General features: G+C 36.4%; 1 protein-coding gene across 1 annotated transcript; it reads right to left on the bottom strand.

The window, feature by feature from the left end:
- Window positions 1-3815: 3815 nt before the first annotated feature.
- On the bottom strand, window positions 3816-12457 carry abhd14a (abhydrolase domain containing 14A). Its single transcript, XM_051095082.1, has 5 exons — window positions 12235-12457; window positions 11605-11882; window positions 8817-8932; window positions 8492-8727; window positions 3816-8402 (listed from the first exon to the last, which is right to left on the bottom strand). The coding sequence occupies exons 2-5, from the start codon at window positions 11880-11882 to the stop codon at window positions 8220-8222; spliced, it is 813 nt and encodes a 270-aa protein (XP_050951039.1). The 5' UTR covers window positions 12235-12457; the 3' UTR covers window positions 3816-8219.
- Between the last annotated feature and the right edge of the window lie 3866 nt (window positions 12458-16323).

Below are 16323 nucleotides of genomic sequence, written 5' to 3' on the forward strand. Positions count from 1 at the left end.
TAGTCGATATGAAGAGGGCTTGGTCGAATACATTTAGTCGATAGTCGTTAGTCGGTTAGTCGCAAAAACAAAATTCACGTGAAATTACGCAATCAGGGGCTTCGCAGTCAGTGTATGACATCAAAGCAACGAGAGATCAACGCCATCTCGTGCCTGGCGGTATACCAAAGCGCACTTGTGGGAGAGGTGTCTGGCTGATGCTAATAATTATGTCAGGAAAAAAGTCCAAAGTGTGGGATCATTTTGAAAAGTCGAACCAGCTAAATGCCTCCACTGTATCCCTTCCACATCCACTCCATCAGAGCGCATCTTTTCAAAGGCCGGTGTCGAGAAGCTCCCTTCTTCCCAACAATGTGGACAAGCTGGTGTTCATCTCACATAATATGAAAAAAATAAAATCGAATTGAAAGCTTAGGTAAGAATGCTTAATTTCCTTTTTATAGTGTTTCTGTTTGCTATCCGTTAGGCTATTAAAAAAAACCGGGTATTTTTATTCAAATAAATAAATACATATTATTTTTATTTATTCGTTTTTATATAATGCAGAAGTTGTTTTTTATTCTGTTAAAAAAATTAGTCTGATGTTTGCAATTTGTTCTTTCAGGTCAAGACTCATCCGTCGTGTTAATGGCAGTTTGCGGCTTTGCTCTGATATTTTTGATTTGTATTACTGTTCTTTAAATTATTTGTTCCACATTTTGTCTTAAATATAGTTGTTCTAAACAATTTAATCAAATACTTAGGCTGTTAATTTGTTTGCCTTCTTCTTTTTTATTCTAAGTTTTGGCGTTGTGCGATGTGCCATGTGCATTTATTAAATTGTTCGTTTTTGTTAATTTTCCTTTTGAACAATATCAAAATTATATTAATTTTCCACTGTATTTTTATACCAAACAGCGTTTTTGCTACAGTATTTATTTGTTGTTGTTTTTTTTTTTTGCCTTGTTTTGTACTAGGCCTAAGTTACTAATAAGTTTATTTGATTTATTTTAAAGAACGAATTTTAGTTTATTTTATTCAAAACTGTTTTTTTTTTTGTTTGTTTGTTTGTTTGACATGTAACTGTTACAGTTTGTATTTTTGATAATAAATTATTAAAATGCACAGGCAGTCTGATTGCTGTTTTTATGTTATAATTAGCCTATAACATTCCGGCCACTGATTTTTGTGTCCGTAAGCGCTGTATACTTTAAACGCTTTAGGCCGCGATCACACCGAATGTGTTTTTGCAGCGAGAGGTGCCTTTTTTGGATTGTTTTCTATGGGCAGTGAGCGTTATGCGCGCTGTTTATGCGCCGCCGGCGCCTCGCGTTTTTGACGGAACACTCTGAGCGCCTGAAGTTGAAAAAAAAGCAACTCTGAGCAGAAAAGCGCCCGACGTCATCGCGGTTTTTTCCATTATCCAATCGAATGAATGGAGAGGCGGGCCTTCTGTTGTGGTGACGAAAGTTTTACCGACGCTTAAAAAGTCGGAGACTGCAGTGATGGAGGAGAAACTTTTGGTGTCTATCGCGGGTTACCCGGAGCTGTATGTTTTAAGTTTTTTGCTGATATGACAGTTTACTTAACAGCTAAAAACCAAAGATTTTAGAGCGCTCGCGCTATAATCCTTTGATTAGATTGACAGGACGGCTTATTTGATGGTTGCCTAGCAACATATAAAACCGCAAAGCACTGCTCTTTTTTTAAAAGTCACCAGAAAAAGGCAGTGCGGTGCGCCTCGCGTTTTTAGAACTAAAAAACGCGTTCGGTGTGATCGGGGCCTTATTACTATTCTGTTTTAAGCGCTTAATTTTCATTTTGAACGCGCTAATATCATGCTTTAGCATTTTCTGTCATATGGAAGTGTTAAACTTCAACTTGGACTGTACCTTTCCTTGTATATACGCAAGTTATTATATTAATATCATAAATGAACGATTATTCGACTAATCGCTAAAATGCAGGAGTGTTAGTCGACTAGGAATATCTTTAGTCGGGGGCAGCCCTAAAAAGCAACTAAATTAGAAAAACTCAAAAATTAGAAATGTTGCCTTTGGGACTAACTGAAATATAGAAAGTTTAAGTATTAAAATTACTAAGACTGAAATAAAAATAGAACAATTTACACAAAACCTATTAAAAATTACAAAAGCAGACAACTAAATCACAAAAACTTAGAAATTACAAATGTTGCCTTTGGGACTAACTGAAATAATAAGTTTAAGTATCAAAATGACTAAAAACGGAAATAAAAATATTAAAATTTACTCAAAAATTATTAAAAATGGAAAAATGTACACAAAAACTATTAAAAATTGTAAAAGCACACAACTAAATTACAAAATCTCAAAAATTAGAAATGTTGCCTTGGGGACTAACTGAAATATAGTAAGTTTAAGTATTAAAATGACTAAAAATGGAAATAAAAATATAAAAATTTACACAAAAACTATTAAAAATAGAAACATTTACACAAAAACTATTAAAAATATCAAAAATTAGAAATGTTGCCTTGGGGACTACCTGAAATATAGTAAGTTTAAGTATTAAAATGACTAAAAATAGAAATAAAAATATAAAAAATTACACAAAAACTATTAAAAATATAAACATTTACACAAAAACTATTAAAAATATCAAAAATTAGAAATGTTGCCTTGGGGACTAACTGAAATTCAGTAAGTTTGAGTATTAAAATGACTAAAACTGAAATAAAAATACAAAAATATGTACACAAAACCTAGTAAAAATTACAAAAACACATAACTAAATTACAAAAACTTAAAAATGAGAAATGTTGCATTGGGGACTAACAGAAATATAATAAGTTTAAGTGTTAAATGACTAAAACTGAAATAAAAATAGAAATTTTTACACAAAAACCATTAAAAATTATAAAAGCACACAACTAAATTAGAAAAACTCAAAAATTTGAAATGTTGCCTTGGAGACTAACTGAAATATAATAAGTTTAAGTATTAAAATGACTAAAAACGGAAATAAAAATAGAAAAATGTACACAAAAACTATTACAAATAGAAAAAATTACACAAAAACTATTAAAAAAAAAAAAAAAAAAAAAAAAAAAAAGAAACATTGCCTTGGGGACTAACTGAAATTCAGTAAGTTTAAGTATTAAAATTACTAAAATTGAAATAAAATTGCAAAAATGTACACAAGACCTAGTAAAAATTACAAAAACACACATCTTAATTACAAAAACGTAAAAATTAGAAATGTTGCATTGGGGACTAACTGAAATATAATAAGTTTATGACTAAAAAAGACAATAAAAATAGAAACATTTATACAAAAATAATAAAAAATTACAAAAGCACACAACTAAATGACAAAACTCAAAAATGAGAAATGTTGCCTTAGGGATTGACTGAAATATAAGTTTAAGTATTAAAATTACAAAAAACAGACAAAAAATAGAAACATTTACACAAAAATAATTAAAAATGACAAAAGAATACAACTAAATTACAAAACTTAAAAATTAAAAATGTTGCCTTTGGAGACTAACTGAAATGTATTATGTGTAAGTAATAAAATTACTAAAAACTGTAATAAAAACTGAACACAAAAACAATATTTCAACGAACAGCTTAAGTTTTTGACAGACATGATAACATGCATGAAGGTTTTGATCCCTGATTTTATTTTGTGGTTTAATTCAACACATATATATAGTTTTTTGTTTTTATTTTGTGTTTTTTTAATTATTGCTCTATTTAGTGCGCTTGAACTTACAATAGACCCCTTACAAATTTTCAGTTGTTCCTGATGTCTCTTGTGGTGCATGTCTTTTAAATCACAAACGTAAAACATTAATGTTAATGAACTTTATTTTGCATTGAACAAAAGCATGTTTCATGGCTCTGCAGTACCATGCACACTGGAATCTGAATTCAGTCCCAATGACAGATCCCTTCAGGTTGAAGATTTGGGATATCGGAAATATTCACAGGTCAGAGGTGCCTCACAGTCCTCTAAAACATATTCATATTTACAAGCTATAAACAAACAAAACAACAGACCACAGCACATAAATACCACACACATTACTGTTTCTATCATGTAAAAGCTTTAAGCAATAAATAATAAATATGTAATGAACACCTACATTTTTAGGTGTGGTAATGTAGTACCGTCACCATTTAGCAAACACTTTTTCTTCTCTGCAGTCTCTGGAATTTTTTTTATTTATTGCGAGAAATATTCTACTGCCAGTACAAGTCTGACAACTACTGATAATGAAAAACTGAATTTACAGGCATGACAGACGTCCAATACTGCAACCGTTCTCTCTCGTTTTGCACTTCTAAAATCATATGGTCACACTGACATGCTACATTCAGTGGTACATATGTGCCAACTGCTGGTGTGAACACTCTAGATGATTTCACTCGATGATAAGAGTAGAAAACAGAAAATACTATTTTCATTGTGATGTTCATGTAGGATTGAAGACTCCAGTTACTCGTTAAGCGTATTTGAGATGGAGGGTTATGACAGTCATGACACTGATTTTTGGCATTGTGACACTCGCTGTTACAGGAAACTGTTACAATCGTATTAGAAAAACAACTCTATTATAGTTCCTATTATAGGAACAGCCAAATACAGAAAACAAGTCTCTTGAGTTACAGGAACAATCCTCAGCATGGAAACCATGGCAACCATGTTATTGGAGTAACTGTCAAGACTAGAAACCATGACAACTGTGTTACAAGGTGCTGTTCGGGAATTCACGCCATATCAGAATTCCCGTAATTATGAGATTCCAACTTGTATAAAGCGTCCACGTCCTCGTAGAACTCTAATTACAACTTGTGAACTGGGAGTCTTCTGAGAACACTGTACCACCTGACCAACGTAGGCTCTGTTGAACAGCTCAGAGTAGAACGTCACATGTTGTCGTCTCGAAATTACGGTAATCACAATATGGCGTGAACGCAGCAACAGTAACAACTGTCAGTCTGGAAATCATGGCATCTGATTCACAGAAACATTTCTCAGCCTGGAAACTTTGGCAACCATAAGTTACAGAAACATTCCAAAATAGGAAACCATGACAACAGTGTAAGAAAATATCTTGGATTGGAAACCATGGAAATTGTGTTACAGGTACATCCCTCAGAAATAAAGCCATGGTAACTCAGTTACAGAAAAATGCTTCAGACTGGAAACCATGGCAACAGCATTACAGAACAATTCTCAGATAAGAAACCAACTACGTTACAGGGAAATCTGTGTTACAGGAACGTCCCTCAAAAAGAAAACCATGGCAACCATAAGTTATGGGAAACCATGACAAATGCGTAATAGGAACATTCCTCACAAAAGAAACCATGGAAACAGCGGTACAAAACAACCCCAAGAAAGGAAACCATGGCAGCTGAGTTACAGGAATATTCTTCATACTGCAGAAAAGACAACTGAGTTACAAGAACATTTCGCCACTTAGAAACCACAGCAACAGTGATACAGAACAGCCCTCAGAAAGGAAACCAGTACAACTATGTTACAGGATCTGTCAGATCAGAAACCACAGCAACAGCGTTACAGAATAACTCTCAGACTGTAACCATAGCAATTGTGTTACAGGGACATCCCTCAGATTGGAAACCATGCCAACAGTGTTACAGAACAACTCTCAGAACAAAAACCATGGTAACTGTGTTACATAAACATTTATCAGACCAAAAACCATGGTAACTGTGTTACGGGAACATCTGTTCGACCAGAAACCATGGCAACAGCGTTACACAATAAATCTCAAAGTGGATACCATGTAAACTGTGTTACAGGAACACCCCTCAGAAAGAAAATCATGGCAACTTAGTTACAGAAACATTTCTCGGGCTGGAAACCATGGCAACCATTTAATGGTAACAACCCAATAATATGAAACTATGACAACTGCGTTACAGGAACATTCCTCAGATAAGAAACCATGGAAATTGCAATAAAAAACAACCACAGGAAAGGTAACCATGGCAACTATGTTATAGGAAACTCAGTCAGACCACAAACTATGTCAACAGCGTTTCAAAATAATACTGAGACTGCAAAGCATGGCACCTTAGTTACAGGAACATTTCTTAGCCTGGAAACCATGGTAACAGTGATACTGAAGAACACTCAGAAAGGAAATCATGACAACTATGTTAGAGAAAAGTCTGTAAGACCAGAAACCATGGCAACAGCCTTACAGAATAACTCTTAGACTTCAAACCATGGCAACTGTGTTACAGGGACATCCCTCAGATTGGAAACCATGTCAACAGCGTTACAGAACAACCCTCAGGGGAAACCAAGGCAATTGTGTTACAGGAACAGCCCTCAAAAAGAAAAGCATGGCAACTTAGTTACAGGAACACTTCTTAGCCTGGAAACCATGGCAACCATAAGTTATAGGAACAACCCAAGGATAAAAAAACATGACAAATGTGTTACAGGAACATTCCTCAGACAAGAAACCATGGAAACGATACAAAGCGATAGAACACAACCCCAAGAAAGGAAACCATGGCAACTGAGTTATAGAAATATTCTTCAGACTACACACCATGGTAACTGTGTTACAGAAACATTTCCTGGAAACCATAGCAACAGTGATACAGAACAACCCTCAGAAAGGAAACTATGACAACTATGTTACAGGAAAATCTGTTAGACTAGAAACCATGGCAACAGCATTACGGAATAACTCCCAGACTGGAAACCATGGCAGTTGTGCTGTTACAGGAACGTTCCTCATATTGGAAACCATGGTAACAGCGTTACAGAATAACTCTCAAACTGGAAGCCTAGGCTGTTGTGTTACATGAATGTTCCTCAGACTGGAAACAATAGTAACAGCGTTACAGAATAATTTTCAGATTGAAAGCCGTGGCTATTGTGTTACAGAAACGTTCCTCAGACTGAAAACCATGGTAACAATGTTACAGAATAATTCTCAGACTGGAAACCATGACTTTTGTTTTGTTACAGGAATGTTCCTCAGACTGGAAACCATAGTAACAATGTTACAGAATAATTCTTAGACTGGAAACCATGGTAACAGTGTTACAGAATAATTCTCAGACTGAAAACCATGGTAACAGCGTTACAGAATAATTCTCAGATTGGAAACCATGGCTATTGCATTGTTACAGGACTGTTACTCAGACTGGAAACAATAGTAACAGTGTTACAGAATAATTTTCAGATTGGAAGCCATGGCTATTGTGTTACAGGAACGTTCCTCAGACTGGAAACCATTGTAACAGTGTTACAGAATAATTCTCAGACTGAAAACCATGGTAACAGCGTTACAGAATAATTCTCAGATTGGAAACCATGGCTATTGCATTGTTACAGGACTGTTACTCAGACTGGAAACAATAGTAACAGTGTTACAGAATAATTTTCAGATTGGAAGCCATGGCTATTGTGTTACAGGAACGTTCCTCAGACTGGAAACCATTGTAACAGTGTTACAGAATAATTCTCAGACTGGAAACAATAGTAACAGTGTTACAGAATAATTTTCAGATTGGAAGCTATGGCTTTTGTGTTGTTACAGGAATGTTCCTCAGACTGGAAACCATGGTCACAATGTTACAAAATAATTCTCAGACTGAAAGCCATGGCTATTGTGTTACAGGACTGTTCCTTAGACTGGAAACAATAGTAACAGGGTTACAGAATAATTTTCAGACTGGAAGCCATGGCTTTTGTGTTGTTACAAGCACATTCCTCAGACTGGAAACCATGGTAAAAGGGTAACAGAATTATTCTCAGATTGGAAACTATGGCTATTGCGTTGTTACAGGAACATTTCTCAGACTGTAAACCATGAGAACAGCGTTACAGAACCCCCAGATTGGAAAATGTAACAACTTTTAGACAGGCCATTACAAGCAACAAAGTCGAAACTGATAAAAGGAGATGTTTATGATCTACAAAAGAAGCGTTACTATAGTAATTCTGCAGAAGTTTTGTTTGTTTGATATATTATAACATCTCATCTCTTGATGGTGCACACAGGGAAATTATAAGGAGTGAGCTGATGTGGATGGCTGATAGAATGTTGAGGTGTTATGTTACGCTTCAGGACTGGCTTTACAGCTACACCGCAGTCCTGTTCATCATTTTCTTGTCTGGCATCCCTCTTTTTCTTCTCTCAGTCTCTTCCAAAGTCTGTTTCACATGTTTGTTTGACCCATTCTCACTCTCTCCGTCCCTCATTCGAGTTTGCTGAGGAAGTCGAGCAGAGCGCGGTGGAACTCGCGGGGTTTGTCCATGTAACAGGCGTGTCGTGCTCCTGCCAGCTTCACCACGGTGTGATGAGGCAGCTGAATCAGGTTCTTATGGGATTGGGCGCCCAGGTTGGTGTCTAGCTCTCCATATATGATCAGTGTAGGAGTCTGTCACACATATGAGAAATGAGAATTAAAACGGAGCATTAAAATCAAGGAATTGTTAAATGTGAGGTGATTTGAAAGTAGTACGGCACCTGGATGTCACGGTACTGCTGTGGGGTGATGCCACGGGTGCCCACGGGGGCGATGGGCACAAATCCGTGCAGCTGAGCGCTGTGTTTCTGGAGGAACGGCAGGGCGTAATGGCCGCTCATAGACGGGCTCAGTAACACCGGTGCTAGCACACCCAGAGCTTCCAGAAAACGCTTTAGCAGGTCTACGCGGCTCTGATCTGACTTTACCGACTCCGAGTCCGGAGAATTCCCAAAACCTGACAAGAAACGAGAGGGTTTAATGATCTGTTTTCAATAAATCAGCATAATCAAGAATATTAAAAAAGTGAATTGTAATTTTGCATACCAGGCAGGTCGAGAGCAAGGGCTTGGTACCCATTGGACGCGAGCAGGCTGAGGGTGCCCAACTCCTCCCAAGTCTTAGAGGTGAAGGCCTGACCATGCAAAAGCACCATCTGCAGCCTGATGGAGAGGAGATACAGCTGCTGAATCTTTGCAGTTACATAAGAATAGGTCATAATACTTATGAAGAATCTAGCAAGTTCGAAAATAGTTTTCATTTATACCACTGTCTGTCAGTTGATTTATGTATCAAAACTTTCCAGCAACCAGCCAGAACACACTAAAACTAATAATTTTCACAGACGAAATCCAGTCAGTGGGAATCCACACAGTCTGGGATTTCACATGAGGGCAAAAGATTTGCTTCTGCAAATTGAAAATAAATTGATTTTGCGAGTGAACCATGTTTCTAGGCGGAAACGCAATACTTTGGCAAGAGAACACCAATTTTGTGAGTGTAAGCAAGGTTTCTCAGGGGAAAACCCAATATTTTGTGAGAAAATGCAAACGTTTTGCAAGCGAAAGCAAGGTTTCTCTGGGGATTGCAATATTTTGCTAGAAAACCAAAAAGTTTTGTGAGTGCATGCAAAGTTTCTCAATGAACGCAATATTTTGTCAGAAACACAAGAGTTTTGCGAGTGAAAGAAAGGTTTCTTGGCGAATACAATATTTTGTGAGAGAAAGCAAAAGTTTTGTGAGTGAAATAAAAGTTTCTTGGCGAATGCAATGTTTTGCTAAAAAACGCAAAAGTTTTGTCAGTGCATTCTCAATTCACGCAATATTTTGCAGGAAAATGCAAACGTTTTGCCAGTTTAAGTAAGGTTTCACAGGTGAATAGAATATTTTGTAGGGGAACACAAAAGTTTTTTGAGAATGCAATGTTTGCTAGAAAACACAAGTTTTGTGAGTGGAAAAGTTTTGCTAGAAAATGCAATATTTTGCTAGAAAACGCAAACGTTTTGTAAATGCATGCAAAGTTTCTTAAAGACTGCAAAATTTTGTGAGAATATATAAAAATTTGTGAGTGAAAGCAAGGTTTCTCATGGGAATGCAATATTTTGCTAGATAATGCAAGTTTTGTGAGTGCATGCGAAATTTTTCAATTAACAATATTTTGCAAGACAACGTTTTGTGAATAAAAGCAAGGTTTCATGGGGGAACACAATATTTTGTAAGAGAATGCAAAGGTTTTGTGAGTAAAGGCAAAGTTTCTTGGGGAACAATATTTTGCTAGAAAATGCAAGAGTTTTGTGAGTAAAGGCAAAGTTTCTCAATTAATGCAACACTTCACAAGAAAATGCTAAAGTTTTATGAGTCAAAGTAAGGTTTCACAGGGGAATGCAATATTTTGTAAGAGAACTCAAAATTTTAGCGAGTGAATCAAGGTTTCTTGGGGAATTAAATCATTTACAAAAAAACAAATGTTTTGCGGGTGAAAGCAAAGTTTCTTGGAGGAATGCAATATTTTGATAGAAAACAGCCGTTTTGTGAGTGCATGCAAAGTTTCTCAAACATACGCAATAATTAGTGAGTAAACAAAAGTTTTGCGAGTCAAAGCAAGGTTTCTTGGGCAACACAATATTTTGTGAGAGAACACAAACGTTTTGTGAGTGAAAGCAATGTTTCATGGGGAACAAATATTTTGCTATAAAATGCAAACGTTTTGAGAGTGCATGCAATGTTTCTCAATGCAATATTTTTGTCGCAGTGAACACAATATTTTGCGAGGTCTGCAAGCAAAAGAAGGGCTTGTAAGCGAAAGCAAGGCTCCTCAATATGGAAGCCCGTTTCTGCCACTGACAAAAAAGGTAATTGAGACTTTTTATCTCACAATTCTGAAATTTTTGCAAGATAAAAACTCAGAATTCTGCCTTTTTTTCCCACAGAATTGCGAGTTAAGTCAGAACTGTGAGAACATACCTGTCTTTTGTTTTACCCTTCAGAATTGGGCTTTAGAACTTGCAACTGCGAGTTTATATTTCACAATTCTGAGGAAAAAAAGTCAGAATTGCTTGAAAAAAGTCAGAATCCCTAGATATACAGCCTACTCGTAATTGCAAGAAAAAAAGTCAGAATTACCAGATACAAACTTTTACGCATATGCCAGTATTTCTTGCAATTGAGTTTATATCATGCAACTGAGTTTATGTCATGCAATTCTCAAAAAACAGAAATGTTGGTTTTATATCTCGCAACTCTGAATTTATAACTCACAATTCCCAGTTTATGTGCAATTCTGAGGGGGAAAAAAAAAATCAGAAATTCTAGTATTGATTTGTGAGATAAAAAGAAGCATAACCTTTTTTTTTCTTATTGAGAAAAACAGGCTTCCATACCTCAGGGAAAAACATTTGGCAAGGGCACAAAAAAACTGTGCGAGTAAAGACAAAGTTCTCAGGCAAACAAATTGTTTTGTGAGAGAATGCAAAAGTGCTGCGAATTAATGCAAAGTTTCTTAAGGGAATGCAATATTTTGTGAAAGAACACAAACATTCCGCAAAGGTTCTTGTGTAACGCAATATTGTGTGAGAGAACAAAACGTCTTCAGAGTAAAAAGTAAGGTTAAATCATTTTAAATCAGCTGAAATATGTTATATAATAGTGCAGATAAACACTTTCGCACATTATTACACATTATTATTATTTTAGTATCATAAGGATTATGTTGTATTCAAAATTGCTGTCTATCTATGCAGCTAATACAGCCGTTATGTAACTATATAATAAAACATTTAAACAGATGATAGATAGATAGATAGATAGACAGATAGATAGATAGAAAGTGACCTCACCTAGGCACTATCTGTCGTCCAGCGCTGTCCACAGGCAGAGCCTCCCTAAAGAAGAGCGGCGGGTCTCCGGGAAGCTGTCCGGTCCTGACCGTGATGTTGATGCTGTTTGGCGGCGGCGGCGGCGGAGGCGAGGCGGCGATCAGCCCCATCCGCTGCTGCACCTCCAGAGACGGTTCCATGCTCCCCTGCCGCATGGAGGGCAGCAGCAGATACAGCAGCACTGTGGCCAGTAACACCAGCCCCAAAACCACCAGACGGTTGCGGAAGAAATTCATCATCTGCATGTAAACCCATTTAATTACAGCAGATGAAACATTCACACTCGGTTTAACAAGCTGACACAAGGAAGAAGCATTAATCTCATTAATCACAGCAGATTAAACCCCCAGACTCCATTTTAACCCGGTGACATTTTGTTAAAAAACACCCAAATATCTTAAATGCATGATTTAATTTATAAAATACTTCAATATTCAATATTAGCATGCATAATTACAATTTATAGTTAATTTATTAAAGTCTACACCTAAATAACGTCAATAAAATGAAGTGCGCAGACGAGCTGCAGCTGCAACCAACCTGCAGATAAATGCAAAGCATGACAGCTGTGTCGTGCATCTTTGTACTTACCTAAAATATATACGAAATGCTGTAAATATGCAATAATCGGTGAATGTTTAAAAGTTTGGGACTGATCATAATTCGCATGTAGTGACAGTAGGGCAGCGTTAATGCGTCACACACAATAATAGTTCCGTGTGGAAACATGTGAACGTGTGCGATGGTTCCGATTCTTGTTTAGTCAGGCTCATTCCTGTGGTTTTAAGTTTATCTTTTCTTGGAAATCTTTCAGAGCTGTTGCGAAATTATATCTCTAAATAATATGCCATGTTACAACACATTTGGAAATCAGCGGAGCCTCCAAGTCTAAAGAGATGGTGATGAGAGAAAAATGAGAAGTGCTCATTTTGCGTTCCCTCGAGAAGCTTCGCGTTCGCTGGCAAAACTTTTGTGATCATTTGGGTGAATGGGTGGGTGACAAAACGGTATGTGGATGGTTCTTTCAGTCATCTAAATCAGCTCACTTCTTGTAATTTCCTGGAAATTTTAAGGAGTGATTTTATTTATTTATTGGATATAATCTTATCATCATCAAGAGATGAGATCTTAAATCAAATAAAAAAAACTTATGCAGAAATACTACAGTAAATCAATCTTGCAAGCGAACACAAATTTGAATGTGACGCAATGTAAAATATCTCCAGGGAACACTGTACTTGTGTAGTTCTGCATACAAATGCAAAGTTTCTTAACTTTTATTTATTTATTTTTTGCAAGAAAACGCACAAGTTCTGTGGATGAGTGCAAAGTTTGTCAAGGAACACCATTTTAACGCAGGAGAATGTCAAAAGTTCTGTAAGTGAATGCAATTTTTTGGGGGGGAATGCAATATTTTGAATAAAAATGCAAAGGTTTTGCAAGAAAAAGCAATATTTTGTGAGCGAATGCAGAAAAGCAAACTTTTTGTTAAAGCATTGAAATATAATTTTTCTTTCCAACATATATTTTTTCACCAATTTCTTATTAGGTGCTGCATAAAAAAACAACTGTATATTGTGTAAATAGTACAATGTAATCTTTTGCAAGAAAGCACTAGATGTTATGCAGGCGAATGCAAAATTTCTGGGGAGAACGCAATATTTAGCAAGAAAAGGAAAAGTTCTGCGACTGAATGCAAAGTTCCTGGGAGAACGGAATATTTTGCAAGAAAACAAAAAAGTTCTGTGAGCAAATGCAAACATTCTTGGATGAGCGCTATATTTTGCACAAAAATGCAAACGTTTTGCAGGCAAATACAAAGTTTCGGAGGGAATGCAATATTTTGCAAGAAATTGCAAACATTCTGTGGGCAAATGCAAAATTTCTGGGGGAAACGCAATATTTTGCAAGAAAACGTTAATGTTCAGCGGGCGAATGCAAAGTTTCTGGGGGGAACAGTATTTTGCACAAAAAAGCAAACCTTCTGCTGGCGATACTTTGTAAGAAAACGCAAAAGTCTGTGTGTGAATGCAAAGTTTCTTGGGGGAATTCAATATTTTGCACAAAAAAGCAAACATTCTGCTGGCAATATTTTGTAAGAAAACGCAAAAGTTCTGCAAGCGAATGCGGATTTTTTGGGGAAATGCAATATTTGGCAAGAACCTGCAAATGCAAACATTTCTATAAGTGAGTGCAGCGTTTCTGAGCGGAACGCAATGTTTTACAAGAAAACAAAAGTTCTACAAGCAAATGCAAAGTTTCTCAAAATTTTTCGGTTCTGCAGTTGAATGCATATTTTCTTGGAAATCACAGTATTTTACAAGAAAACGCTGAAGTTCTACAAGCGATTGCATAGTTTCTTAAAGGAACTCAATGTTTGGGAAACCATATTTCGCAAGAAAACGCAAAAGTTTATGGGAAAACGCAAACATTTTGCAGGCGAATACAAAGTTTCTTGGGGGAACACAGTATTTTGCAAGGAAAGGTCAAATTCTGAGGGCGAATACAATAGTAGTGATGGGTCGTTCTTGAACGATTCGTTCATTTTGAACGAATCTTTAATGTGCCTCGGGACGAACGAGTCGCCTCGGGGAGTGATTCGTTCAGTCGCGCATGCGCAACATCCTATTAGGTTCTGTACTGGAATTAATTCACCTGTTTTAGAGTCGTTCGTTCACCTTATGGGGCTGTCACGTGATGAACGAACGACTCAAACCCGAAGACTCAAAAGATGAACTAATCAATTCTCCTTTCCGGCTCAGGCTGCATAGGTTAACATTACGGGGCTGTCACGTGATGAACGAACGACTCAAACCCGAGGACTCAAAAGATGAACTAATCAATTCTCTTTCCGGCTCAGGCTGCATAGTTGGTTAGCTATGTTGGGCTGTCAAACCCGAGGACTCGAGAGATGAACTAATGACTCAAACCCTGTCAAACTTGTCAGATAAGAGGCGAGGTGAGCGAATCATAGACTAAAGACCCAGGTAAACAATGAATGAATCTTTTCTGTTTCTTATAGCATTATAGTTTTGTTTTGTTTGTAGTGTGATCAACGTTTGTGTAAGCAGTAGATGTGTTAGGGAGGTAAAACGTAACATTTTAATTGTATTTTGCTAAAATGAACGTAATGAACGAAATGACTCGAAAAAAGATTCGTTCATTTTGCTGAACGAGACTCAAAGGACCGAGTCGGTAAAATGATCCGAACTTCCCATCACTATACAATAGACTCTATGCACGAACGCTGCTGACGTATTTCCGGTAGAATCTCGGCCAGCCCATTTACTTCCGCATAGCGCGTTCTATAGCGAAATATACTAGCGGCAAAACTCTTTCATAAGATTAATTTGACAGCGATTTATAATTTAAGTATTACAATATAGTATTATATAGTTATACATTATAGTAATTACCAGAATGGCCCATTAGTGAAAGCTTGGGCAAAGGATTAAAGACAGGAAAACATTTGTTGAAGATTGATGATTTTAGATTTATTTTCGTAATAAATAATATAAACGTATATTTTATACAATGTTGTCTGCACTGCAGGAATGTAAACTTTTAAATGTAATAAATAGTTTCAATACAATACTGTAAACATGTAACTATATATAACTTTGAACAGATGCAATGCAGTAATGTAAACATAAATATAACTGAATATTTATAATGTAGAAATGCAAATATAAATAACTTTGATGCAGTGTTAAACTTTTCATGTACGGTGATGTTGTGTAAATACAATATTAAATGATTATTTGTGTTCGTTTATTATTATTATTATTTTGGTGTGTGTGTTTTCTACACCTGTAGGCATTGAAATGAAAATAAATTGAAAACAAACCAGTAGGTGGTAGCAAAAGGCTGTTTAAATACGTGAGTTCAACAGATTCGTTCAAACAGCTGATTCATTCAGAAACGAGGCAACAACTGCCTTTATGAATGGATTACTGAATCACTGACTCATTTGATTCGTTAAAAAGCGTGGATTTATTCTGTGTTGCACGGAGACACAAAACAGTTCTGATGTGGCTGCACAAGCAACATCTGGCACAACACAAGTCGATCGGTGCATCTCTATTTAAAACCTTAACTTTGCTTAGCTAAAGTCTTGATTGTCTTGACTGAAGTCCTCCTACTCCCAAACTATGCGGCTTCTCTGACTTCCTCATCGACCTGAAACATGTCGCCCTCACCCAGATCGCTCCTGTCACCTGAGCCTTACTAAAAACTGAGATATTATTTATAGTTAGTAACGTTCATAAAGTAAAATCCATAATGTATATTAATAAAAAAAAATCACATAAGATGCAATGTACATAAAATGTAACTAGATAGATATATAAATAAATAAATACATACATACATACATGCAAAGACATAAACTGTGAGAAACGAAGATGGCTAGAATCGATATTCATATAACATTAACTTATAGCATGACAATACTCGCCCTCAAAATTGTCGATGTAACTCTAAATATATCATTTGAAGCCCTTCCCTTTCTCACTGCTGAGCTGATTGCCTCACGATACGATTAACGTCATTTACATTTATGCAGGGAAGCTCTTGTAAACAGCGAGTGAAGTATGTCATCTTCTCCTGCTCCAGTTTCACACAGTTATAACCAATAGCGAAAACGGCTTCCGGTGCTGCACCGGATGTAACTGAGCGGAC

The sequence above is a fragment of the Labeo rohita genome, chromosome 22 (genome assembly GCF_022985175.1).
Source record: "Labeo rohita strain BAU-BD-2019 chromosome 22, IGBB_LRoh.1.0, whole genome shotgun sequence".
Classification (NCBI taxonomy): Eukaryota; Metazoa; Chordata; class Actinopteri; order Cypriniformes; family Cyprinidae; genus Labeo; species Labeo rohita.

What these genes read in the sequence shown, in the direction of transcription:
- abhd14a (XM_051095082.1), bottom strand. Translation starts at nt 11,882, where the DNA reads ATGATGAATTTCTTCCGCAACCGTCTGGTGGTTTTGGGGCTGGTGTTA. An exon ending in GGACGACAGATAGTGCCTAG is followed by an intron (nt 8,933 to 11,604) that starts GTGAGGTCACTT and finishes CCTCTCCATCAG; the next exon opens with GCTGCAGATGGTGCTTTTGC. An exon ending in CCTTGCTCTCGACCTGCCTG is followed by an intron (nt 8,728 to 8,816) that starts GTATGCAAAATT and finishes GTTTCTTGTCAG; the next exon opens with GTTTTGGGAATTCTCCGGAC.